This window comes from Diadema setosum, chromosome 6 (assembly GCF_964275005.1).
Source record: "Diadema setosum chromosome 6, eeDiaSeto1, whole genome shotgun sequence".
NCBI lineage: Eukaryota > Metazoa > Echinodermata > Echinoidea > Diadematoida > Diadematidae > Diadema > Diadema setosum.
The window spans coordinates 18,938,609-18,964,804 of NC_092690.1; the positions used below are offsets into that span (position 1 = coordinate 18,938,609).

At 38.1% G+C, this 26,196-nt stretch overlaps 1 protein-coding gene across 2 annotated transcripts in view; it reads right to left on the reverse strand.

The window, feature by feature from the left end:
• Window positions 1-212: 212 nt before the first annotated feature.
• The window catches only part of LOC140229460 (protein maelstrom homolog), a 28,613-nt gene continuing 2,629 nt past the window's right edge, over window positions 213-26,196 (reverse strand). Inside the window, exons 3-13 of one of the 2 annotated variants that reach the window (XM_072309713.1) lie at window positions 22,970-23,054; window positions 21,916-22,101; window positions 20,720-20,850; window positions 19,981-20,035; window positions 18,083-18,227; window positions 16,638-16,706; window positions 14,495-14,741; window positions 13,466-13,520; window positions 11,105-11,176; window positions 9,374-9,481; window positions 213-3,296 (exon numbers count right to left, since the gene is read on the reverse strand). In XM_072309713.1, the coding sequence (XP_072165814.1) occupies window positions 3,106-3,296; window positions 9,374-9,481; window positions 11,105-11,176; window positions 13,466-13,520; window positions 14,495-14,741; window positions 16,638-16,706; window positions 18,083-18,227; window positions 19,981-20,035; window positions 20,720-20,850; window positions 21,916-22,101; window positions 22,970-23,054 (1,344 nt within the window). In that variant the 3' untranslated portion in view covers window positions 213-3,105. Of the gene's footprint in view, window positions 3,297-9,373; window positions 9,485-11,104; window positions 11,177-13,465; window positions 13,521-14,494; window positions 14,742-16,637; window positions 16,707-18,082; window positions 18,228-19,980; window positions 20,036-20,719; window positions 20,851-21,915; window positions 22,102-22,969; window positions 23,055-26,196 lie in introns of both variants that reach the window. The other variant, XM_072309712.1, reaches the window with a different exon arrangement.

A 26,196-nucleotide genomic window follows, 5' to 3' on the forward strand; every position in this document is an offset into this window, starting at 1 on the left:
TTACATGCAGGCATGTACATGCACACACACTCTGCACCTGAAGTGCTCACAATCCAGTTATGACTTTATGCATCATTACAGTATGCAAAAGTGTCACATTATCATGCAGTCACAGTACAAATGGTACATCCATGCACACATTTTCCAAAACAATGTAATCGTGCAGTTGGGGTCTAAACATATTGAGTAAGAAACAATGATATCAAGAAGAGTTTAGAGTGAAAGTGACATTTATTTTTTCAACTAAATTTGTAGATCCCAATAAAAATGTTCTTATTCTGAGCGAGCTCTTATGACAGAGGAAAGAAGAAAAAAAAAAATCACTTACCTACATATGGCATTATTAGACGGCGAATTTGAGATACGTATTTATTTCACTTTGAACAATGTAACTAACATGCGACCTATGCCAGTCACGGGACATGGCCTATTGTTTAACTATGGCTTTTACTGGAGAGTCAGGCCTCAAAACCATCTTATACACCACTGTGCTATCATATTGTGCTGTAGTCCGGGCAACAGAGGCCTAACGATGGAAATACAAGTACACGTACAAGTATCGTTTACCAGCTGCTGCTGCCAGAATGTGAATAGTCTGTCAACTAAATGAATGAATGTTAGTTTGTTGTTGTTATTGTTGTTGTTCATATCATTTATGTTTATTTTTTAATCATGTTTGGGTGCGTAATCATTCCCATCCTGATATATGTCCAAAATTTGTATCTACATGGCAATGATCATAAAAATCCTCATGAAATATAATAATACGTACTCCTATCTACAATGCCTTGTTCATTCGATCCATGTAATAGTACATGCCTTCATCACGGCTGAACCTTGAATTACTCCCTTGTGGGGTATATATCTCTGGGCGCAACAAAGTTTTTATCATGTTGGAGGATGTGTGTATGTTCATCTGAGGGGATTTGAACCCCAAACCTCCAGTGAAAGTCCCAAGTATTTCCCAAGTATTTTTCACAATGACAGGGTGGCCCAAAGTGTTCACACATCAAGATTCGATTTTGCCGTGTCAGTCGGATACTCATGTGATGATCTCAGAATGCATGCAAACAATATAATAGTAAACTGGTACTAACATAAATGGATTATATACATTATACATTCAACTCTCATTAAAACGAAGTCCGTTGGATCAGCAGTTTTCTATTATTGTATCAAAATTTTGTGATAACCAAACAGATAAACAATTAAAAATGAAAACCCCGAGCAAATAATTTAGGGGCCTGAATTTTTACTTCGCTGTAATCAGAATTCCCTTAGTATCGTTGTAACAGGAGTGCACTGTATTAAACTTACATACACAATGAAACAAGTGGCAATAAAATGGCATTGGATCGGTGGGACATGTAAAAGTTGCATTTGTAAGCAGACTGTGTATGCAGATTATACCACATGCACAGGACAGCTGCGCTCTCTTTCATACTCCCTCCCAAAACAAAACATTACAAAACAAAACAAAACAAAACAAAACAAAACAAAACAGATATCTACTCCAAAAAATGTCGTGAATACTTTTTTTTGCAAACTGGTCATCAAGACATTGCAATTAAGGTTTTTGTTGTTGAGTTTTTTATTCTCTTTTTTGTAGTTGTTGCTTTCTTCGAACAAAATGGCCCTGAACGATAGGATGTGCCAGCTTGAGCTGGTATGATGGGTATGGTGGGCTAGCCCACCTTGGTATGGGCATACGACCTTACCACATATAATACCATAGTGAAATCTCATCTAAACAATGATTTCTAGTCTGTGGGTGCATCTGCATTGTTTTCAATGTTTTATGAGAAGTTCCCCATATTCTGGGTTGCCATATTGCTATGGAGTATTCAGCAATTCACCTACTGTGATGCAATTGTGCACGTTTGGATAAACACAACCATACATTCTTTTGTTACTCTCATTCTGGGGCATGTATTCACAGCATAGACCTGAACATCACTGTAAGCTGTACTCAGTATACAAACAATAATTGAGCACCACTTAATGTCACCCCCATATGACAGTTTTACCACATTGGGCTATGAAATCACATTCTACACAGCATTTGTCTTCTAAATATGATACATTTGTATAGATATTTGTTTGTACATTACTTTACATGTCCAAAACAGAAGTGTAACTGAAACTATTTACTACTCCACATGTGTACTAAATGGCATAGCAGAATACTTCAATGTCAGCACCATGAAAAAAAAAAATGAATAGTAAACAATTAAGAGTCACTAAAAATAAACTGAACAGTTCCACCTCACTCATAATGCCCGTCAAGTATTGAAGACAATGTGAAACTCTCTCTGCATGGATTGATGACCACAAATCACTACATGTAGCACTTGATAACTGTAGTCACTGGGGTTTTGTTGTTGTTGTTTTGGGGATCTTATCTTTTCTTCTTCTTTTTTTCTATTAACATTTTCCACAGTACCAGATGCAGTCATACATAAAAAGGTTAAAAACAGTACTCATATCAAGATGCAACATGCAAGGTACAGGTATATAACACTTACTTTAAAAACCTTCTTTCAGCAAAACGTACAATTAACTTCCCAGAAGGCCTTTTCTAGAGGTTGCGTCATTACGAAGTCATTACACGCTTGAAGTCTTTTCTTCCTTTTTTTTTCCCTTCATTTCTATCTCCTTCTTCCCTTTCCTCTACTTTTCAGATCAGTTTGGATGAACAAGAAAGGATAACACTTACTTTGCTAAGCTTTGGTTGACAGCTAAGAATAAAACAAGTTTGACATTGTGAATTATTGCTTCTCCTCTTCCGTACCGCCGATGAAGTTACTTTGCGATATCAAGAGACAGAGGCACATGGTATCCCATCAACCACTTCGTTCTGCAGCTGAATTACAGGAGGAACATTTCCTGTCTTCATGATCACAGGCAAGGAGGATCATGGTCAGCAACATGAGAAATTACAAACGACAAAATGAAGGGAGGACGCAGGGTGAATCTCAAACAGAATTTGGGACTTTGACACATACTTTGAAAGTCCTGGACTCAACCTGAGATTACCATATCTCAACTGGATATATGGTTGACTTCAGCCTTGCATTGTTTCTGAGGTCCTCCTCCAGTAGAGCGTTAAAATCCAGGGGGCGGGGCTACTGCACCCCTACCTAAGCCCCTGCCCAGGCCCCTACCCAAGCCCCGCCCAAGACCACGCCCTATACCACGCCCCACAGCTGGCTGGGGGGTTCCCCTTCCGGATCCCAGGGGGACGGCCCCCATTTGTTTGGTCAGCTCCTCCACGGACACCTCATGTCTCACTGCACCTAAAAAGTTAATGTAAACACAATGGGGGAGGGAAAATTATATGATGAATGAAAAATATGTTTAGGCAGCTACAGTAGAAGCATATTGTAGTATTTCAGTGGAAAATTTTATTCTTTAGGGACCATAAGAAATCTATGCACGAAGTGATTGAAATAACTGGTATGCCTTTGCCATATCACATGGATCTCCAAATAAGTCTATAGTACAACTGAAGGGGTCGGTGCATTATAGTGTTAACAGACACTTTCGTGAAAAATGAGTTACATGCATTTACACCATCCTGAACCACTGCTCTATGATCCCTAAAAATGTCATCTTGAAATTTAAGCCATAAATGGGTTTTTAATGCAGGCATCTTTTTGCCCCGAAAATTAATCACATCTTATAGGCAGGAATATAATGCTAAGCCACACTTTTCAGGATGGCGACCTCCATTGTAGCAGACAGAAGGGTGTCATATAAATATCTAAATCTGAACAGTGAGGAAACTTTTTCATCTACAAAAATGAGTGATTCTGATTCATAACATAACTTGTACTCTTCTGCCAGTCATGAAAATGGAGATGAGATAAACATTAATGAAATTTAAAGCATTTAATGAGTATTTTTTGTTAATTTTTGTACTCTTGGGGTTAGCACTATTTTCATGCTAATTCTACTGATCATGACATTTTTCGCCAGTTTTTAGTTTTTGTTGAACTTATCAGGTAAAAACCACAATCACTGGTTTTAGGAGTATTTTAGCATTGTGCATTATGATCTATAAGAAAATTAATCAACATTCATGGTCTGTCCCAGCACCTTAAAGTTTCATTAGTGGGTTAGCACTTTTTTCATGCTGACATTTCGCTTCAAAAGGAAAGCTTCCTCAATATTATTCAGTAGTTACATAACTGATGAAATATATTCAAAATATAAATCTTTATTTGTTATGTGTGTTTTCTTTTCATCGAAATGGCTTATTGTAATAAGTGTATTGTCTCTAAATTTATGATTTTTTTCCCGACGCAAGTGTGATCTGAAAATGTCCATATGGGTTAAAAAAAAAAAAATAGATATATATATATATACGGATAACTGAATGTTTGGACTGTGCCTTATCTGTTAGTAATTTTTACAGAGTTAGATCACTAGTGAAACAGCATTTCAAATTGCCATTGATTAATATGTAACTTCGTTTGAATAAAATGCAATTTTCCTATGCTTTCACAGCCATATTTAGGGGATAAGCTATAAACAGTAGAAAATGGATGAAAACAAAATGCATTTTTGATATCGATTAATTTACCTCAAATTTAAAAAAAAAAAAAAATCCTGCCGCTGTCAATACAGCTGTGCTTCCCTGTAGTTTCTTACATAACCGAGACACGATACTTACATGTTGAACATCCGTTGAAAGAATGTTACATTTATGATACAACTGCAAACATTATTTTTCAAATCTAACGCTGTCGTATAAAATTCATAGTTCCACGTTGTTAATACCTCTATACGGTTTCTCAATTTAAATCAATAAACGTTGAAGGCAATCAAAGCAGAATTTAAAGCATCAATGCTAATAGTATAGTGTTTTCTTACGTAATTTAATTGTGAGTCAATAGCTCCTTGTTTTCCACTATTGCATTTACCCTTTAAACTCAGTATTTATCATGCATTTTTATGAAGAAGTCTCCATGTTGGAAAGAAAATGTATTTGCTGTATTCTGTCACAAATTTCAGAGTTATTTTTTTTTCACAGGTTTGTTTTTCAAGATTAATTTACAAAAAAGGAAAGTTTCCTTCAAATTAATTTGGAGATGTGCGATTGATAAAACTATTGAAAGCATATAGATTTTTCACTTTTTCGTGTGTGTGTGGTTTTTTTTTTTTTTTTGTCACCGTAACAGCTTTGACATGAGAACATTTTTTTCTTGTTCCTAAATGATCTTCATGATCCAAATGTAGTCTGAAAACGTGCATATGGGGTAAAATGTATGTGTATAAACACACCAACTTGGTATAATACGTAGACTATTTTGGTCTTATTCTGCACATTGTATTTCAGCATGTATGGTCTGTCCGAATATACGAAATCTATAAGTGTTCAAACTTCCAAAGAAATTTTTTCCCAATTTTTAAAAATGTTTTTTTTTTATGGATTCTTGGCCATTAAGAGTTAGTCATTCGTTTTGTGATAAGAACTTTCCTGTATAATTTCACACAGCCTGCATTTACCAACGAACATGGAGGAGGATTTATTGAGGCATGCACAGTCATAATTCTCATGCAACACTATTTTTTTGGTAAATTCGTTGTCATACAAAGAAGGATTTTACAGTACTATTGGTGATTTGATACCCTAAACAAGAAAACCAATCTAGCTATTAAAACAAGGCCTTAATGTCTACTTTATGGTATTTTATTCCCTTTAACAAAATACATGATAATCCCTGGAATAATGTTGATATGTACCATTTTTATTTTATTTTCTCTGATCTAGATACTCTAAATTTAAAATGCGTTATAATTTATGCATAATGCTGAAGAAGGGACTCTTTCCCCGCTTTTAGGTACACGGAAGATGTAAAAACCTCAATGAGATATAACCCTCCCCCCCCCCCCCCAGCAAATCATATTATTATTTTGTATAACACTGAATGCTTAGTCTTTTAAAACTTAAATTGTTGAAATTGTTTAATACCCACATTTCAAGATGTCTTTATGCGTATATGATTGATTCTGTGCGCGTGTGTGCGTCTGAAATATACATTGTATGCAAAGTTTGTCTTCACAATTCACACAGATTATACAATACAGACAGTTAAAAACAAGTATATCTTATTTTGATTTCACGTCACGAAGGAGGGAAACTCACATATTACATTAATTTTCCATTTTTAGGGAAGAGATATTGATATTTTGTGAGTTTTCAAAAAATAAAGAGTATTTGTATACACGACGGATTTGGCTGCATTAAAGTGCTAAGCCACAAATTCAAAATGTGACTTGAAAAATCCTCTTGAATCCACCAAAATATCATTGTAGTAAATTTCCCCAAGACACTGTTCAATCTTGAGTATGTAAAGGTTCATATACGAAAAAATTGGCCTTCTCGGGTCATTAACCTGATTTATGGATTTTTTCAAACTTTCAAAAGCGATTATCTCAAAATGAACATTGTGTGGGTTAGCACTATAATGCACTGACCCCTTCAACTATCTTGACAATGTGAGATGACAATTTCATATGATTGGCAAAAAAAATGAAATGATGTGTTTGAATGTTTGGCACAACCACAAATGTGATGAATGTTCACATTCAATAAACCATGTTGTATTTGGAGGGCTAAATGGCTTTAGAGAGCAAGTACTCCAGAATTTTCAATTCTGCATTTTCAATTGATCTTTAACCCTTGACCTTTAACCCCATAGCCTACAACTTTCTTCATATAATCACTATTTGGTAATATCCAATCTTTGTGGCATTCATGCTTTTTCTTCTTTTTTTAATAGGGGGAAAACTTTTAACAGTTTAGTTGTTTAGTTTTTCTCTCTGTCTTTGACCCCATAGCCCAAAACTTTCCCCAGAGAATTTTTATGTGGAATGACATGTATACACTAAAGTTTCTAGAAAGTACCTTCAGGCATTGCAGAGATATGGGGTTAATATTGAAATTTTAAAAATTTGTCTGTTATCTTTGACATTTGACCTCAAGCATGTGCACCTAACAGTTGATAGGCACAGCTTTGCCTACTCATTCATACATGTCCCAAGTTTCATTTGGATACCTCAAACAGTTCTCATGTTACACTGTCCACAAAATCGATTACGGACAGAAGGATGGGCGGACAATACTAAAAACATAATGCTTCTAGTGCCACTTCATGGTGGAGGCATAAAAATGCAGTCAAGGTTTGAAGCTCAAACTTTTGAAATCTTGTGTCAATGACAACAGGTTGAACTAGAATTATCACTGAAGGTGATTAATACCCCGGCCCCTAGTGTCGTTTTATAGTATGTGATGTCATGAGGGCAATGACGTTAATACCAAGTTTGTGCACTTGTCGAATTTTAGTTTACTGTACAATTACAGAGTTGACACTGAGTTCCACAAAGTTTGGGTAAAAAGTGTGGTTACCATGGCAATGCATTGTCTGATACAAACACAAGGGACATTTTGCATAACTACACTTAAAGACCATCATACACACAAAAATTTGACCTTCATAGCTTGAATGGTTTATTTTGATACAAAAATGAGCAGTTACCATGGTAACAAATTTTCCTTAAACCAACACATTGGAGTCTTGCAAAACTACACTTCTAGATCATGATACATACTAAATTTGAATTTAATTGCTTGAATGATGGAAAAGTCATTTGATCTGCAAGGTTTTGGTAAAATTGTGGTTACCATGGCAACGGTTTGTGTGACAAACACAAAAATTATGTGTTCCATATCTATACCTCAGGACCATAATGCCTACCAAATTTTGTTTCAATTGCTTGAAAACTGTGGAAGAAGTTCACTCCACAGGATTTAAAAAAAACAAACAAACAAACATGCAGTTACCATGGCAATGCATTGTCCGATACAAATACAAGGGATATTTTGCAAAACTACACTTAAAGAGCATCATACACATTTCACCTTCATAGATTAAATGGTTCAATTTGATACAAAAATGAGTGGTTACCATGGCAACACATTTTTTCTTATATTAACACATTGGTGTCTTGCATAACTACACCTCCCGATCATCATACATACTAAATTTGATGTTAATTGCTTGAATGATGAGGAAGTTATTCAATCCACAAGGTTTTGATAAAATTATGGTTACCATGGCAACGCTTTGTCTGACAAACACAAAAATTATGTGTTCCACATCTATGCCTCAAAGCCATAATGCCTACCAAATTTGATTTCAATTGCTTCAAAACTGTGGAAGTTGTTCACTCCCCAAGATTTCGAAGAAAACATGCGGTTACCATGGCAACGCTTTGTCAAGTACAAACACAAAGAGTGTCTTGCATAACTACACCTATAGATCATCACCTATACCAATTTTGAAATTGATTGCTTAAATACTATGGAAGTTATTCAATCCACAAGGTTTTGGTAAAACTATGGTTACCATGGCAACGCATTGTCCGACAAACACAAAAAACATGTCTTGCACATCTATACCTCAATATCATCATTTACCCTAAGTTCCATTTGAATTGCCTCAAAACTGTAGAAGGAGTTCACGACGCAAGATTTTGCAACAGACCGACTGACCGACAGACCGACCGACCGACGAACATCACAGTGATTCCTATATACGCCCTTCACACTACGTGAGGCGGGGGTATAAATACAAACAACTTCTTCAACCCTCTCTGTGTCATGGACATTACACAATAGGGGGGTTCACACGTACACCAATTAGCGGGATACAAATCTCGAGATTTGCTTCGCAATCGGTATCACGAGTTTTTTGCACGTGTGGACAGAAAAAACCTGATAATTAGCGGGATAAGCATCGCGATGCTAATCCCAAGAAATCTTGCGCTAGTTCCTCAATTAGCGGGATAATTGGCCCCATGCTGGTACGTGTGAATGGTCGGGATTAGAATTTCGAGTTTTTACATCCCATCATACTTCACCTCTTTCAGCTCTTTGGCGCACCACAACAACCGCGCGCGAACCACACCACTGACGCGCAAAAAACAATGGACAAAGGGAAGTGCGCGCAGGCAGTGATAGAGAAGGGCGCTGTGTGACCCAGTTTGCAGGCTTTACTGTTATCTCTATCGGCAGTTAGCGGGATAATTCTGTATGTGTGGACGCTGGCAAAAAACTCGAGATTCCAAGCGCGTGATCGCTATCCCGCTAATTTGGCACGTGTGGACGCTCGCAAAAAATCTCGAGATATGGAGCGCGCTCGTCATCCCGCTATTTTGTACATGTGAACCCGGCTAATGTGTATGAGCACATGTGATTTTCTGTGCCCATGGACACACAAAGCAAACAAAAGGTTAAAAAGGGGACACAACAAAAACAAATGCAACATGAGAACAAATTCAAGAGGAAAGAAGGAACCAGGGTTACCTGGATTTTGACGTGGAATGGTTGTGACTGGTTGCCAGGCAGCGGTGGGAAGGGGAACTTCTGTTGGAGGGGGTGCCTCTGCGGGCCCTGCATAGCGACTAGGTGCACCTGCTTGGGAGAGAGACAAGGAGCAAATCCGCATTCACAGATTGCCACTCATGAACTCTTACTCGAGCTTACATCACTACTTCGTCCTGTGCAGTAAACCTTGTACAACCTCAACCTCACCTAGGTTCACAAATTGTGCAGGTCAATGTAACAAAAGGAGTCCTGAATTTGCTCCACTGTCACTGCAAATGAAATTTTTTTGTGTGTGGCAATATGAATATGAATACAAATATGAATACACAAATGAAGGTGTTTCAAGATACTGCTGACAAAAAGTAAAGGTATAAGTCAGGATATTAGATTTATGGTCCCATGTATGCTACATACGTGACATGTACTCATTAAACAGAAATAATAATTACAATAGACACTTATAGCACACAATATATCCACTCAGGGGTGCTTTAAGTGCTCACAATTAATGTTCATAACAAAACACACAATCTGACAATATAACAGCTCTGTGTTTTTGCTGAATTTTACTCATTCCCTATCTTACAACTTGTGTTTTCTCTTTTTCTTTTCTTTTTTTTTTTGTGAGACTTTCCTCTTACCATCCAAAGTTGGGTTGTTGCTTCATGCTGCATTAACCTTGCATCTCAATAACCGACTTTATTTACATCGTAAGAACTATGTATTTATGACAGTCATTGAAATGTATTGCAGAGTCAACTGAGGATCTTTTCTCACGCAGTCACTGAATTATAAGCACATGGCCCTTCACTTTCACTTTGATAAAATCAATTGATCTTGACCACCGTTACAGACACCTTTCAGCCTCTATGCACAAAGGATCGTTTTACTACTCTCTGCTCAATACATCACATCCAATCATATTACCATTTGACTTACCTACTAAAAGTTACAGACAGAAAAAAAGCAACAACAAATTATCAGCTAAAGGCGTATAGTTTGAGGACCTTTGAACCCTAAGGTTTCATCTTTCACCCCTGTCCAACTATCTATTCTTTCTAATAGAAATCTACACGAGCACTGGACAGTAATAGTTAATGCCATTGCTGGAAAATCATATTTTGTGCATAAGTCTTTTGAACTTGACCATTGATCCCTCACAATTATCAGTTAAGGTAGTTGTTTATGTTTATTTTACCCTTTTGACTAAAATCAACAAAACTGTGGCGCTAATATTGCTCTGGCATCATTGACAGAAGTGTCTGGAGAAAAAATCTGTCGTTTCCTTTTTGTTGTTGTGACAAATAAAGGGATTGTATAGTTTTGGTTCAGACTTAACTTCAGGTTTTTAACACTTTTTGTTGAGATAATGAGAAACCTCTTATGAAATGTGAAAGAGCACGTAATTCCAAAAGGAAATCAATGTTTACTTGATGAAAATTGGTTTTGAAATGGCTGAGATATCCAACACAGAGCGATCCTAATAAAATGTGGGACCTACCTTCTATTGCGATCGCTTTGTTTTACTTTGTTTATTTTTTTATGCCTCAGTCATTCCGAAACTGATTTTCATCAAATAAACTTTGAATTCCTCTTAGAATGGCATGATCTTTACTATTTCAAAAGTGATTTCTTGGTATCTTCCAAAGGTTAAAAGCTCGATCCTGATCTCCATCAATACTGTACCACCCCTTTCAAATGTATACATACCTTGACTGGCAGCATGTTCAGAGTCGTTCACTTCTCCGTTTGACCAGGGGCGAGACACCATGTGAGCGATACCTAAACAAACAAGAAGTTTGGAGGGAGAAAAAGGGAAAAAAAAGTGAGGAAAGCACTACAATACTTCTCAAAAGAAATGAGTCAATGTGTCTGAGCTCTGTTTAATAACTATTTCCATTTCAACACTGAGTCATGGGATCAAGAATACAAAAAGAAAGAGAAATGTAAGACAGCAGTTGAATAGTAAGCAGCAAATGATGACATAAATGGTATCCCGGGTTACCAAATAAAAACCAGCCATTTTGTTGAATTATTATTTTTTTTTTAAGGTTGTACCCTGGGTGCCAAAAAGTGGGTAATTATTTTGGTGCTGGAGCTAGCGCGCGCTAGCCACTGCACTGCACTACACTGCACTGCACTGAAGCACACGCTATTGCTAGCACAGCGTACCATGCATGCATATTATAACATGCAGTGGCATGGGTATGACTATGTACACGAACACACAGTGCATGCATTTCTCTGCAGCTGTCCTCGAGTGGAAGTGAGATGGCGCTACACATCGTGGTACCCCGGGGTAATGCGTGATGCATCAAATACATTTAGTGTAAAACCTTTCAAGCATAGAATGACTACAGTTGTATGAAGACAATATATGCACTGCCATGCTACGGTGTGTCAACATCCAAATTCCCTTGTAAATACAGGAAGCTCCCATTAATCTGAAATCTTTCGGACCAGCACCACATTCTCTGAAATCAAAATGTTTTATATAAAGCTATTAAGCACAACACACATTGAAAGCACGGAAGTCTTGTTGATACTACATCTTTTATGCAAATGATTGAAAAGGGTGATGAAATGATGGGCACTTCGATGCTGCATATGTATATTTCTTTGATTTTTATGTCACCTAAATGTCTGTTAATTTTACACTCAGAGACCACAACAACTGTATTCACAGGAACACTTTCGAGAGCACTGAACAGAAAAAAAAAAAGCAAAATGAACTGAATACACATTGAGCATTTGTTTACAAACCAATTGCTATGGGGCTCTTCAAAGTTGATTTCATTACTTCATTTACTGAGAGATTTCCACCATACCATTATGGTACATATATTGCTTTTACATCTCTTCGTCTACCCATGATCAGCGGTGATCATTGTTACAAAGTTTTGCTATAAACTTTAGCAATGATTTTGGGACCTGATCTTTTACTTTGTTTCCTTAAAACCTCATCATAACCATATTCATTACAACAAGCGCACCTACATGTATCACAGGCCTCGAATTAACCGACGGCCACCGACGGCCACGACCGTCGGTGCCCTTCTCGTTGGCCGCAATGCCTTTTTTTCCTTGATCAAAGTTATGGCCCAAAAAAAATGTGCCCTTTTTCTTGTGGCCGTGGTGCCCTTTTAGAATGAAAGTTATTATTTATCGTGTATAATACGCCCTTTCTCAAAGTCTACACTTTAATAAGCTTGAACAACTTTCCTGATCTCAAATATCATACCTTCAGTTCACTCGCGTCCCAATATATCTGATTCAAACTCAAGTATCTTTCCGAGATACGAGACGACGTGTACGTACATGTACGCCCGACCGACAGAACCTACATCGTATTGCGTATGGCCTACTGCCTAACGTCGTCTGCTGTGGAGAGATCTTATGCGTGCGTGCGCTGCTGGAGTGTAGTAGCACGGTCGATACTATAGCATACAGCTCTATGGGCATTCACATCACGTATAAACACCCAACATGCCCTTTCCAATGTGGCCTTGGTGCCCCTCTGACTGACCTAAGTGCCCTGGTCTCTTGGAGAAAGTGCCCTTTTCTAAATGGCCTTGCCCCTCCAAAATCCTATTTCAAGGCCTGGTATCATAAAGTAAAATGGACAATGAAAGCCTGTTTGTTGTTTAGATGTTTACAAACCAAAGTTGAAGCAAAAGAAGACATGTTTGTACAACAAAAGACACCCAAGTCGTGCACTCAACCCTGCAAAACTTCCAACTGCGATCTTGCATGCTATGTGGTATTTTTCTCTGTGTGTGAGTGTGTGTGTGTGTTGTTTGTATGTGTTTATTTTTTTTTTCTACTTCTAATATGAAAACAAAATATTATGCATTGAGGGGAATATTTTATGTTTATTGTGACCAATGACAAAACATTGCTATGCTGAACAGTAATACCATTTTGAATCACTCTTTGATGCTATTTGAATGGAAATAAAGAATAATTACTGGAAAAAAGTGTGTTTTGATGCATGTGTGTTTGGCAGGGGGGGGGGGGGGTGGGGAATGAGGTGAGAAGAGGTGTACTCATTCAAGCAGACTGTATACTCACCTATTGTTGAAGGCTGTCTCATAGGCTTGTCTTCATACACTGCTGTCCTTGGTCCCTGTATTTCAACAGATTACCATAAAATTACATATATATAATAATTTTTCATACTTTTTTTGATTTTTTTTTTCAATAGGAAATTTGATATTTGGAATTCATATTTGAAATTTATCAAAAATCAATTTTGTTTCAGAAAACTCTTAATTTATCCTCTTCAAAATGACCAGTAGAAATGTAAAATCTTATCATGACTTCTAAGAATTTGAAGGGTCTTAAGGGTTAACCCAATTCCTTATGGGAACCTGGCATATACCAGGTTCCCATCACGTCAACTTATACAATGTATGTGGGAACCTGGTATACCAGTTTCCAAAAATGTTGACAAGAGTCTACTTTGCATTTGTGACATAATCTCATGTTTGAGTTATGCTGACTGGAAAAATGACTCTGACTGAAAGATTATAAGAGTTTCTACAGACAATATCTTTTCTTTTAGAGAATCAAAACTGCATGTATTCTAGTCTAATTTACCTTTTGCAAGGTAGTACAGCACTTGTCTTGCTATAAAACTCGTAGACAGACATAAGTAGCAATCAAGACTGAGCTCACTACATTGTAGATTTTGACTTTCAATGACCCTGTTCATAACTCTGCCCTTACAGTATATACACGAGAGTTTGCAGGCCCACTGCATGCTCTATTCACATTCAACCTATATTTTGCATTGTTAGATGGCACATGCAGTTGACCGCGGGAAGGGGATACATGTGCCGCTTGACTGCTTATGTACATGTGGATTACCATCCTGTCCTTTATTCGTCGGCGGGCAAAAAAATCAAAGCTTGTTTGGGGACACTGAAGATTTTAACCCGTTGAAGACTAGTCCTGAGTATACTTGTACAGGTGTCCATGGGAAATGCATGTCATAGCAAAATTAGCCCATCTTCAACGGGTTAAGAGAATTACACAAGGAATGTGTTAATCTATGGTTCCATTCTACATTGAGAATGCCGCTACTGCTAATGATCTAACCTCTCCTCCTGCGTTGACACCAGGAGGTTGACCCATCCTCTTGGGGCCATCTGTTCTTCTTGGTGGTGAGACCCTGCTGCCAGGATACCTCCCCTGCTCCCTGGGTGGCGTTCGGGTCCTGTTGGGGAGGGTGACCTCCTTCACCTCGGCGGGGTAGACGATGGCAGCCGCGTTCTCTGCCTCCGGAATGTGGCTGGGCGTGAGCTCGACGTCGAAGCGCGGGCACACCGCATCACTCAGACAGTAGCTGGGAATTGGCCAATGCAGAACAAACATACAGGCTAGTGCCCATGACTGGAAGTGGATATGCAGAGAGGTGTACTACACCTTTACTACAGAGCTACCATCACACAATCTTATGTAATAGCTGCCACTTGATTGGAAGCAGCCACAAAAAACTTCCCAAGGAAAGACAAAAATTATTTGCTAAGTCTTTGCATATGGTGGCCATCAAATTTGTCTCCCATGGGCAATATTACACTTTAATTTAGTGGTTTAGTCAAATTCTTGTCCTCCATTGGACAAAAGTTATTGTGTAGAAGACTTTCACGTTCTCTGAGTGAGGAAAAAGCCGGAGTGTCCTGAAAGAGACATAGATAAACATGGTAATTCATTGTCCCAGTAGTAGCCATGATAAGAAATCATGGGCATACATACTCAGATTGCAATAAGAAAAACTTGATGCAAGAATCATAATTTGAACAAATATGTATCACCCACTACTTTAAAGGATCAGAAACATCACTGGCTATCAGGCGGAAGCTTGGTAGTCTAGAGGTTATGACGCCTATCTAGCAATCAGGAGGTCATTGGTTCATGTTCAACCCGAGCATGTATGCCAATGATTTTTTATTCATTTATTTTTTATCATGGGTGCTACTAAAGCACTAAAAAAATCAGTACTTTTAACCGCTTCCTTCCCCAATCCTCTGAGTGCAATGCCCCCAAACGAGATTCTTTTTGCCCGTCGACAGAGAGGCAGACAGGTTGGAAATCCACCTGTGTGAAGGCAGTCGAGCGGTACATCGTATCCCCCTCCCCACGGTCAACTACATGTGCCAGTGAACAATGGAGATATCAATCAGGTGCGTGGTATGAATAGAGCGAGCGCTGATGAGCTCACAGAATCTTTTGTTCTACACAAAACCAGGCACCTGACCAGGGTGACTGGGGTCAGCGAACGCAGAAATCTAACTGATCTCAGCCTTGATCGCTATGTACATGTTCGTACAGGTTTAGAGCAGAACAAGCGAAAGATAAATCAGGAAAAAGGTAAATAATACAGTGAAATACGGATCTTTCAAGCAGAAGGAGAACAAATATGCTGATAGCATAAAATCTGATCTTTTTATCAAACCCACTTTTCTTAGCATTTTAACACTAAGAAACATGAATTTAGGCCATGAAAGCAGGAACTCTTGTCTTCATTTTGGGAACCTGGTATACCAGGTTCCCGTAAGGAACGGGTTAATTGCCTCAGCCACTGCAATGGACAGCTGATGGTTTTCATGACTTCTAGCTGTTGCCGTGGAATGAGGTACAATTTGACCCTTTACCCCACAAGTACTTGACACACCCCAGAGGGCAGATTGATTCCATCAGGCTATCACCTCCATCCATGCTACTGGGTCTTTAACTCTTAATGTGCCATTGTGTAAACCCCCTGTGTGCCACATTATTCTGAAACGCCAACATAGTTATGCTTTGGAAAAACATTCTGCTTTTCTAATCTACACGTATGTAACTTTTATAGATTTTTGTTACCTTGGACATGTAATGAGAAAAGTTGCAGAGAAAATGCCAAGCTTTGCTTTGATGTAAATTGTATGACAAATCTACGACTGTTTTTCTTTCAATTGACCAATAGATATATCATTGTAGAGGCATAATTTTTGTACAAACAGGAGTGGCAGAAACGCAAATCAAGTCGGAAACACGGCTTAATAATCAATCACAACGTAAGAGGCAAGCTGCATGTTACAGAAATGGAATCATGACAAACGCCTCTATTGTTCTGAGGCATTTGGATGTTTATCAATCAGTTTGGGCAGAAAATGCCAACTTGGCATGCCGTCGACTGAGTCAGGCATGTGAGCGTGGCACACGAAGAGTTAAATGAGCTCTTTTTCGGAGGGAAACTCACCAGTACTTGTTGCAAGTACCCAGGGCACAGTTCTCTAGTGTGACTTCATTCTCCTCATGAAAGGCACATCTGCAATGAAGTAAGAACAAACAATTACACAGGTAATGCACACTGTGACCATGCATCACAGAACAAAGAAAAAATGCCATGTCAAGATTTGACACGAGGACTCAAGATGGGTGAAATAGGTAGGCCTGTAACTTGTCAATTTTTAGTTTTTAGTGTGTTTTCTGAAAGTGCAATCTTTCTTCACGATAATGCTTAGGTATGTGATCATGAAATGAATAGAAAGTTGTGGGTTTTTTTCAGTTTTTCTAGAGCATTTTGGAGAAGTGTGATTAGGTCTGTCTCAGAGGCTCCATTTCATTTCTTGGAAACCCTTTACAGAACAAACATGCAAAGAGTAGGGAGGTATCCTGGAGAAGTTGTCAAACACATAAACAAGGCAAGTGCCGTGATGTGTCTCGCCCACAAATGTACAACACCTTTTTTTTTGATTTTGTTCACAAATGGACCTACGGATCAAAAGTTAGGAGTCATAATTAAATGCACAGTACATTGGGCCCTAAAAGTTCATTGACCCCTGCCTGTGACCTTTGACCTTGTGGTGACCATCAACTCACCAAGGTACATCTACCATCCAAGTTTGGTCACAAATACACTTACAGATCAAAAGTTATGGCCCATAATTGAAACGCGCCCTAAAAACTTAACATTGGGCCCTAAAAGTTCATTGACCCCTGTCTGTGACCTTTAACCTTGAGGTGACCTTCATACTTGGTAAAAGGTAAAACTTTGCATGACCACTCTTCCCTCCAAGTTTGATTCAAATTGAAACCCAGAGTACAGAGTTATTCAAGTTTTTACAGCGTTACAGACAGACGACGGACGGATGGACGCCACAGGCAATCCCTTAGTCTCCCCTCACCTCTGGTGGGCTCGACAAAAACTGGCTGATATTTTGAGTGGCAAGGCCTAGGGGTCACAGTTATTTCAGCGTATTTAGAGTAGACTTTTAATTGCACATCCATACTAGGTGAAATGTTTTCAACACATCATTTGAAAGAATTTGGGTGTTTGTTGTTCTTATTGTTTTTGGTTGTTTTCTGTGCTTTGTGTTTTGTTTTGTTTTGTTTTGTTTGTTGGTTACTGTAGTTAGTCAGTATAGTTACAGTTAGTTTAGTTTACTTTACTTTAATTTACTTTACTTTTATAATAGTTTACTTTTGTTTAGTTCAAGTTTAGTTTAGTTTAGTCTAGTTTAATTCTAATTAGTTTAGTTAAGTTTAGTTTCATTTAGCTTAGTCTAGTTTAATTTAGTTTAGTTCAGTTTAGTTAAGTTTAGTTTTATTTAGTTTAATTTAGTTTAGTTTAGTTCAGTTTAGTTTAGTTTAGTTTAGTTTAGTTTGTCTTTTTTTGTACAGCAGGTGGCCAGGTGTACAAACCTTGTATTCCAGATGTAATCCCAGGCACAGGAAGCCAAGAGGGCAGCCACCTGACTCTTGGAGGGAACAATCTCATCTGCATGCTTGAAGAGCTCCAGAATGAGCACTTCCATCTCGTAGACCTTGCTCAGGTTGTGGGACATGCCTGGATCCAGAAATGAGATAATCACTATCAACATAGTATTGGCAGGTTTTCAGCACGACACCCAGACTGCAATGCCTGATCTATGACCATATTGCATCATGTGGGGAAACATTACGGGTGTACATACAAAAAAGAAGAAGATATAATACAAGATTTATCAACCTTTGCTTGGCAGCAGAAAACTCCCAGTGGGACTAAGAGAGCCAGCCAATCAGCTCCCCTCCCCCCCCCCCCCCCCCCCCCCCGCCTTCAAGGACCAAGGGTTTTCTATGCATAAATGCACATAAGTTTCAGCTAAAATCACTTCATTGCTAAAACAGTTAGCTGAGAAATTACGGTTATTTATCATCACAGCCTGGTGATTATGAATTGAAGACCTGAATATAAGAACGACCGAAGTCCAATTTTTGGCCAAATTCAGTTTGACATGGGAAATTGTAGCTTATGCATGGACTCATCTTGTGTATAAATGATAAATCCTAATTACCCCCGGAAGTGCCTGAAATGAATGAGTTAGATCTTATAAGAATGTAAGAATGAAGGACTTGGGTAATTCTTACATTCATATTATAGCGCCCTCTCTCATCTCTATAGCAGAATATCATGATTCAAAGAACGACCAAAGTCCATCACACAAAATGGCCTCTCCACAATTAATGGAAATGCTAATTGTCATAATAATATATGTTCTAATTGGTATATACATTGTACAATGTTGCCTTCCCATCACAGTTAAATAGAATATGTGACTGGCACCTCAAAACGAACATAAAGTCGCACACACTGATTTTGCGTGAGGACTGAAAATAAGTGAAATGGGTCAACCTAGCCGAACTGGACTTTTTCATATTTTCTGAAAGAGCGGGTCTCCTTTTACATTATGCTAAAATTTGGTATCATAAAACGGGCAGGAAAGTGTGTTTTTTAGCAGTTTATCTCAAACATTTTTGGTAGAATAGTGTGATTAGGTGTGTCTTTAGAATCCCTTTTTCATTTCTGAAAAACCTTGTCCACACTCGTCACTTTCAACTCTAATAACTTTTGAAAGGATAGTGCTACTGCTTTGAAAGTTTTTATCAATTATGGACAGAATGTGTTAATAAGGCATGCTTAATTTCAGTTTAATCTGATAATCCCTTCATTGTTGTTACTCTGGTGGTTTACTTCCTGTTTTTATCCCATTCATCGCACAGCCAGCACGGTTTGGTAAAGATTAAGCGCTTGAATAGACATTGTACTTCAGAGCCTCTTTTCTCAGTTCACACTTTTCCTGAGTTTGTGCTTTCTTTCCAATATTTAGATAGGTTAGGAGAGTCCATTTGATTTGAGTTATACATCATTTTAAAGCTTAAAGTCCGCTCTTTCAGAATATGGTCTTAACTAAAAATTCATGTCTGGCGACTTTTTGTTTGTTTTGAGGTGCAGGGTCACATATTATTGGACAAATAAAAAAGATATGAAGTTTTTTTTTAAGTTTACTCGAAATGGTCTTCCATGGACTTGGATCGGTCTTATATTCAGATACTCAATTGTAAAAATAGAAAATGACAACCATTCCTGGAAAACTGCTAGTACATAATCAAAAAGGGGGAAAACACCACAAAAAAAAAGTAATAATGACTATGTACAGCCCACAAGTAATCTACCAAACTAGAAAAATAGAAACAAATTAACAAAAGAGAAAGGTTTGTGGGTAAATTGTGACTCTGTATGCTACTACTAACTCATCTAGAAATATTATATGACAAACTACCTGCATTTCGAGCCAGCCACTCTAGTGTGAACTCCACTTCCTCTCTGCGTCTCAGCTGTACAGCAAAGGCAAGACAGCAGTGGCAAAGGGGAGAAGGGCAGATTACAGCATGCATTATACAGAGGAGCCACAATAACTGCAATACTGAACAGACTTTCACTAACAGTTCTCTTAACCTAATGTGACCATGACCTGTTGCCATGACAACATGCTGGAGTTACAGGACATTACTATCCTGACTTGGCATTGTCGGATTCTCCAGACTCTGGGCTTTACAGGAATGAATTACACATCCAACTACGTATATCTATAAGCAAAACACGAAAATAAAAAACTGACCCCCAAAAAAGAGAGAAAAATACAGAAAATATGAGAATGCAGCAAAAAAAAAAAAATAGGCAAAATTATTTTCTCTAATTCTGTAAATTAGCTTTAATGTTTTGTTGCCACCAAGTGCACTGGACATGTGACATTTAAACTGAATAGGTCCGATCGAAGCAAGCAAAATTGTAACATACTTCATAAAACTCGCAATACTTGACTTCAAAAACATTCCCAGGATATTAAAATTTGCAATCGAAAAAGGAAATTTGTCAAATCTATTTCATTGTATCCCTAATCATTTTGTCGGATAAGAAATAAATCAACTTCAACTTGTAACTTCAGATTTTCAAACAATTATCTGATTTCTCTTTATTTTCTCTTTAGCCAAGACTTCTGAAAAGAGGTTAGAATTTACCTCGCAGAAGAGAGGGGGCATCGCGGCTGCTCTGTTTGGGTTGACGAAAGCACACAGGTCTCTCCAGATTTGCTTGTACTCCGAATTGTACTCGGGAAATCCCTCTGATGGAATCTTGTGCCGTTCTTCTCCTGTGAACACAAACACACACACACAAATAAAGAAAAATAAATACAAAAGTTTTGTTTGCTTGTTTGTTTGTTGTTGTTGTGTTTTTAATTCTGGACATTTGTGTTATATACCTATTTTCTAGAACTAGTACTCAAATGAATTTCCCTATGCCTTTATACACAAATGTTCGAGTCAAGAAACATGAAAATCTTGCCGAGTGCTCCAAATATCAAACCAATCAAAAGTTTATTCTCAATTAAGTCTACCTGCTGAATTAATGAATTAAATTACCTTGTAGAATCACAGAATTTTGCTACCAGTTTCTGGTAGTGATAATAACTTCCACTCAGTGAGCAAAAAAAAAACCCCAAAATGCTAGAAATGTTGCCATACCAACCTCAAAAGGCTCTATTGGCTTTTTCTGTTTGACTCGCTTCACTCACAAATGCCGCTAACAATGTCAATGTCATGAGGGCCTACATACTGGACACGTGCCTCCCATTATACCCAAGCCCTTGGGACCTGGATTTTTCTTCCGTTACATCAAAAATTTTTGTGGAAAAATGAGCAGAGCAAATGGGATTCCATCGGGATCCGTACCCAAGACCTCCAGATTGCTAGCCCAGTGCTCTACCGACTGAGTTTATAGAAAGTCCTAGTTCAGTGTTGGTCTTTGAAACCCTAAACTCTCAATGCTCGGATGGTCAAAAGCTATAGCAGTATATTTGTGTGTGACACACACGCACACACTTAAACCTGGCATAAACGCGAAGAATAATTCAACTTGGGGATAAATGCGAGGGATCAATGAAGTGATGCTGCTTTTTGAGTATGCAACAAATGCAAACAGAAGAAAACTGACCAGAAATGAATTTAGTGGAAAAATGAGCACAGAAAATGGGATTTCATCGGGATTAATATTTTGTTACAGTCGAACAGTGGAGTATGTGAAGAGATATAGATGATAACTTCGGTACCTGAATCTTTACTTCTTGGTGCCTGGAATGGTAAGAATAGTTTTGTTTAAACTCTGGTCGTCATAGAAAGTACACTGTATTGACAAGAGCTAGCAGCCAGGAGCTTACCTTCCTTGCAGGCAAAACGAGAGCCGAGGGGTAAAGGTCCAGGATCTGGGAAGCAATGGAACCGCTTGGTTACACCAGCACTCAAGGTATACTCCACACAGGCCAGCTCACAGGGAAGGTACGTGTCATCGGAGAGCTTGCACAGCGTCTTGACGCCGACCATGTAAAACGGCTGAAAGATGATATCTTTTGGGCAAGAATGGAACAATTAACGGTGACAATAGGCAGCCAGCAGAGGAGGTTTTCAGTCGTTGTTGTTGTTGGTGGTCTTTTTTTTTTTTTGGTTTTTTTTTTTTTTTTTGGTTTTTTTTAGTACCAGCGTATAGATATGGATATAAATGTAGCACATGCCTATTGCAAATTGGAAGTTGTGGTTGCCATACTTCTATAAATATGTTGTAGATGCTGTTTACACTGTTGAGGTATAATTACAGTTTAATAGTACATGTATATTGTACAAAAAAAAAAAAGGCTCAATGTTACAAATTTTGTAAACAAAGTTCTCACCCAATCTGAAAGATCTGAAAAATCTCTGGAAAGTTCAGTTCACTGCAAACATACAAACTGTAGATGAACGAATTAATGCACATAATTGATAATACTTATAAAAATTTAGAACATGCTATTAAAGACAAAATTATTTCTTTGACAAAGGCAATATATCTCCATTAAATGACGGTTTTGACAGTGGACAAATCACACACAAAAAAATATGACAAAAAGTTACAAAAATGAGTTACAAATTATAGCACATACATACGTAACATTGACACCTTTTTGTTCTTTGTTGCCATTTAAGCACATATTGGTTCAGGTAGAAATTTATGTGATAGAACAATGCGGTTGTACACTTGTGTACTTCAAACAGATAGTATCACATTGCATATAATGTGCAAAACATCTATATGATTCAACATGTTGTCCTGTTCATGTATTTAATACTCCACTCCCACACCACAGCCATGGGCTGGCCAGCTTACAGACTTAGGGGTTGCTGATCCTCCCCCCCCCCCCCCCCCCCCCCCACCCACACACATACAACACATTTACTTACCACTCCCTGCTGGCCATGTACTGAGCATAGCCAAGACTTCTGTTCTACGCCTTTTGTCCAAGTATTCACTCACAGAGAAGCGATTCTGAGTAGGCAGAATCATATGGGTAATGCTTCGTTACAGCGGAATGAGAAATCAAATGACAAAACTGAAGAAAGTACAATGTAGCACTGATCTACCGTAATTAAAGCCAAGATTTTCTTGCACAAGATATTATCACAAATGCATTCTCTTGAAACTTTGTTTTTGCGATCTGACACTGAGGCTATTATGCACTGTTGCCTGTCCAATCGCTCCATATATCTAATGCGATCAATATGGTTGCAATATTTTCCCATGTTCTTAAATTCACGGCTCCACAGTAAATCGAAATTGGTGTAAATAAAACCCTTGGGGAATATTTTCACAGTACACCTATCTGCAAATTGTGTGTGTCACTACTCACTTACAATGTATCTATGATACCAGAATGTACAAACTTGATAGAATTCAACAAAATTCCTCTCCCTGATGGTTCCAGCAACATGTCTACTTTGAAAGGAGGGCATTCATTACAAAGGCAGACCTGTCCAGTTGACAATTTTGTGCTTCATTGTGGAAGCCTAAACATCATCTCTGTCGAGAGCCCTTAATATTACCGGTATTTCCTATAAATCTGTCAGTTATTCTATCAGTCCAAGAGTTTGAGTTTGCAAAAGACTTTCCTCTTGTCATGATTTTGCTCCTGTTCATCCATAAAAAAAGTTTTAATATTTACCATACACAACAGAGATTTCAAACAAATGAAGAGCTGAATATAAGAACGACCCAAGTCCAATTTTTGGCCAAATTCAGTTTGACATGGGAAATTGTCGCTTATGCATGGACTCATCTTTTGTATTAATGATAAATCCCAATTGCGCCCGGAAGTGCCTGAAATTCATGAGTGAAATCTTATGTGAATGTAAGAATGACCCAAGTCCAGGACTTGGGTCATTTCTACATTCTATCCTGTATATCGTCGGTTCAGAATGATAAGGGCATTAAGTGGCGTATCTGGGGAAAACGGCGCCCGGGGCAAGCACGAAAATTGCGCCCCAAATTTCTGAAAAAGTGTTCAACCCCATCCCCATCCCGGTAGGGACTTTAAGTTCACATGATGCTTTTTCAAGCACTTAAAAGGGATCTTTTTGAGGGTGATTTAAATGTAATGAATTTTGATAAATTTTGGTGAGCGAGCGCAGCGAGCGAGCCGAAAATTTTTGTATTTCAGCTTACAAATATGGAATTCTTGTCATTTTTTGCTTACCAAATCTTACAATTCTAATCAAGATATAGTGACGGCCTTATAGATAACGACTTATACCAAAAAACTGAGGACTTTAAAAAATACTCTAAATTAGTGCGCGCGAGTGAGCTGAAATTTGTATAATATGTCCTCGTCATCATCACGTATTGTTCTTATCTTTTTTATATATAAATTTTGGCGAGCGAGCGCAGCGAGCGAGCCGAAAATTTTTGTATTTCAGCTTACAAAACATGGAATTCTTGTAATTTTTTGCTTATTAAATCTCACAATATAGTGACGACCTTATAGATAACGATTTATACCAACAAACTGAGCACTTGAAAAATACTCTAAATTAGTACGAGCGAGTGAGCCGAAATTTGCATATTTCTGCGTCATCATTACGTTTTTTTTCTTATCTTTTTTGATTTTTTTTTGCGCCCCCTCCCCCGTTGTTCGAAACCGTTGGCGTCCTCTTTTGATCCAATCGGCGATAGCTTCAGAACGAATGAAATTGCAGTCGCTGCTCCGTGTAACATTTTTCCTGCTAAATATAAAATGACATGAGTGAAAACAATAGACATTATTATTTTGTCCGCGTCATCGTCACGTTTTGTTCTTATCTTCTTCTCTTTTTTTTATACAAATTTTGGCGAGCGAGCGTAGCGAGCGAGCCGAAAATTTTTGTATTTCAGCTAACAAATCATGAAACTCTTGTCATTTTTTGCTTATTAAATCTTACAATTCTAATCAAGATATAGTGACGGCCTTATAGATAACGATTTATACCAACAAACTGAGGACTTGAAAATAATACTCTAAATTAGTTCGAGCGAGTGAGCCGAAATTTGTATATTTCCGCGTCATCATTACGTTTTGTTATTATCTTGTTTGATTTGGGGTTTTTTGCGCCCCCCCTGTTGGCGCCTTCTTTTGATCCAATTTTATTGGCGATAGCTTCAAAACGAAAGAAATTGCAGCCGCTGCTCCGTGAAACATTTTGCTTGCTAGATATAAAATGACATGTGTGAACACAATAGACACTGCCATTTTGTCATCATCACGTTTTGTTCTTACCTTCTTTTTTATTTAAATTTTGGCGAGCGAGCGCAGCAAGCGAGCCGAAAATTTTTGTATTTCAGCTCACAGAACATGGAATTTTTGTGTGAACACAATAAACATTGTCATTTTGTCCGCATCATCATCATGTTTTGTTTTTATCCTGTTTGATTTGGTTTTCTGCCCCCCCCCCCCACCACCACCATTCTCCCTCCCCCCCCCCCTTCCAGGCGAGTTCTTTTTTTTTCCCTTCTTCTTCTTCTTCGTTTTTTTTTTTCTCGTTTTTTTTTTTGCCCCCCCAAGGAGTGGCGCCCGGGGCACGTGCCCCCCTTGCCCCCCCCCCCCCCAGATACGCCACTGGTAGCCACTAAACCCATAGTGTTCAAGACAACTTAACGCCCTTCTCATTCTCAACAGACGATATGATTCAAAGAACGACCCAAGTCCATCACACAAAATGGCCTCTCCACAATATAATATAGATGTTAATTGCCATAATGATATATGTTCTAATTTGTATACAATGTTGCCTTCCCATCACAGTTAAACAGAATATTACCGGTATTGGAAAAATAAACTAGAAATGTCGCTTTGGCGACTGGTATGCCTCCGCCATAATGCATGATTTTCCCAATAGGTCTAGATAGTACATGTGGACAATGTGTGATTACATTTTCACAAAATTGGCAAAATATTGAAATGACAAGTTTGTCACAAATGTCTTGAATGTTCACCTTCCTTGACCTAGGTTTAATTGGATGAATAGGAGAGCATGTATCTAGGGATTTAAGGACTTTAACTTGACTTTGACCCATTCATACATTTAGGCATTGAGTAATTTTCAAGGTACAGGTGTGGAGAAAAAGTGCAATTTCTGAATTGAATAGTAAATTGTTACCA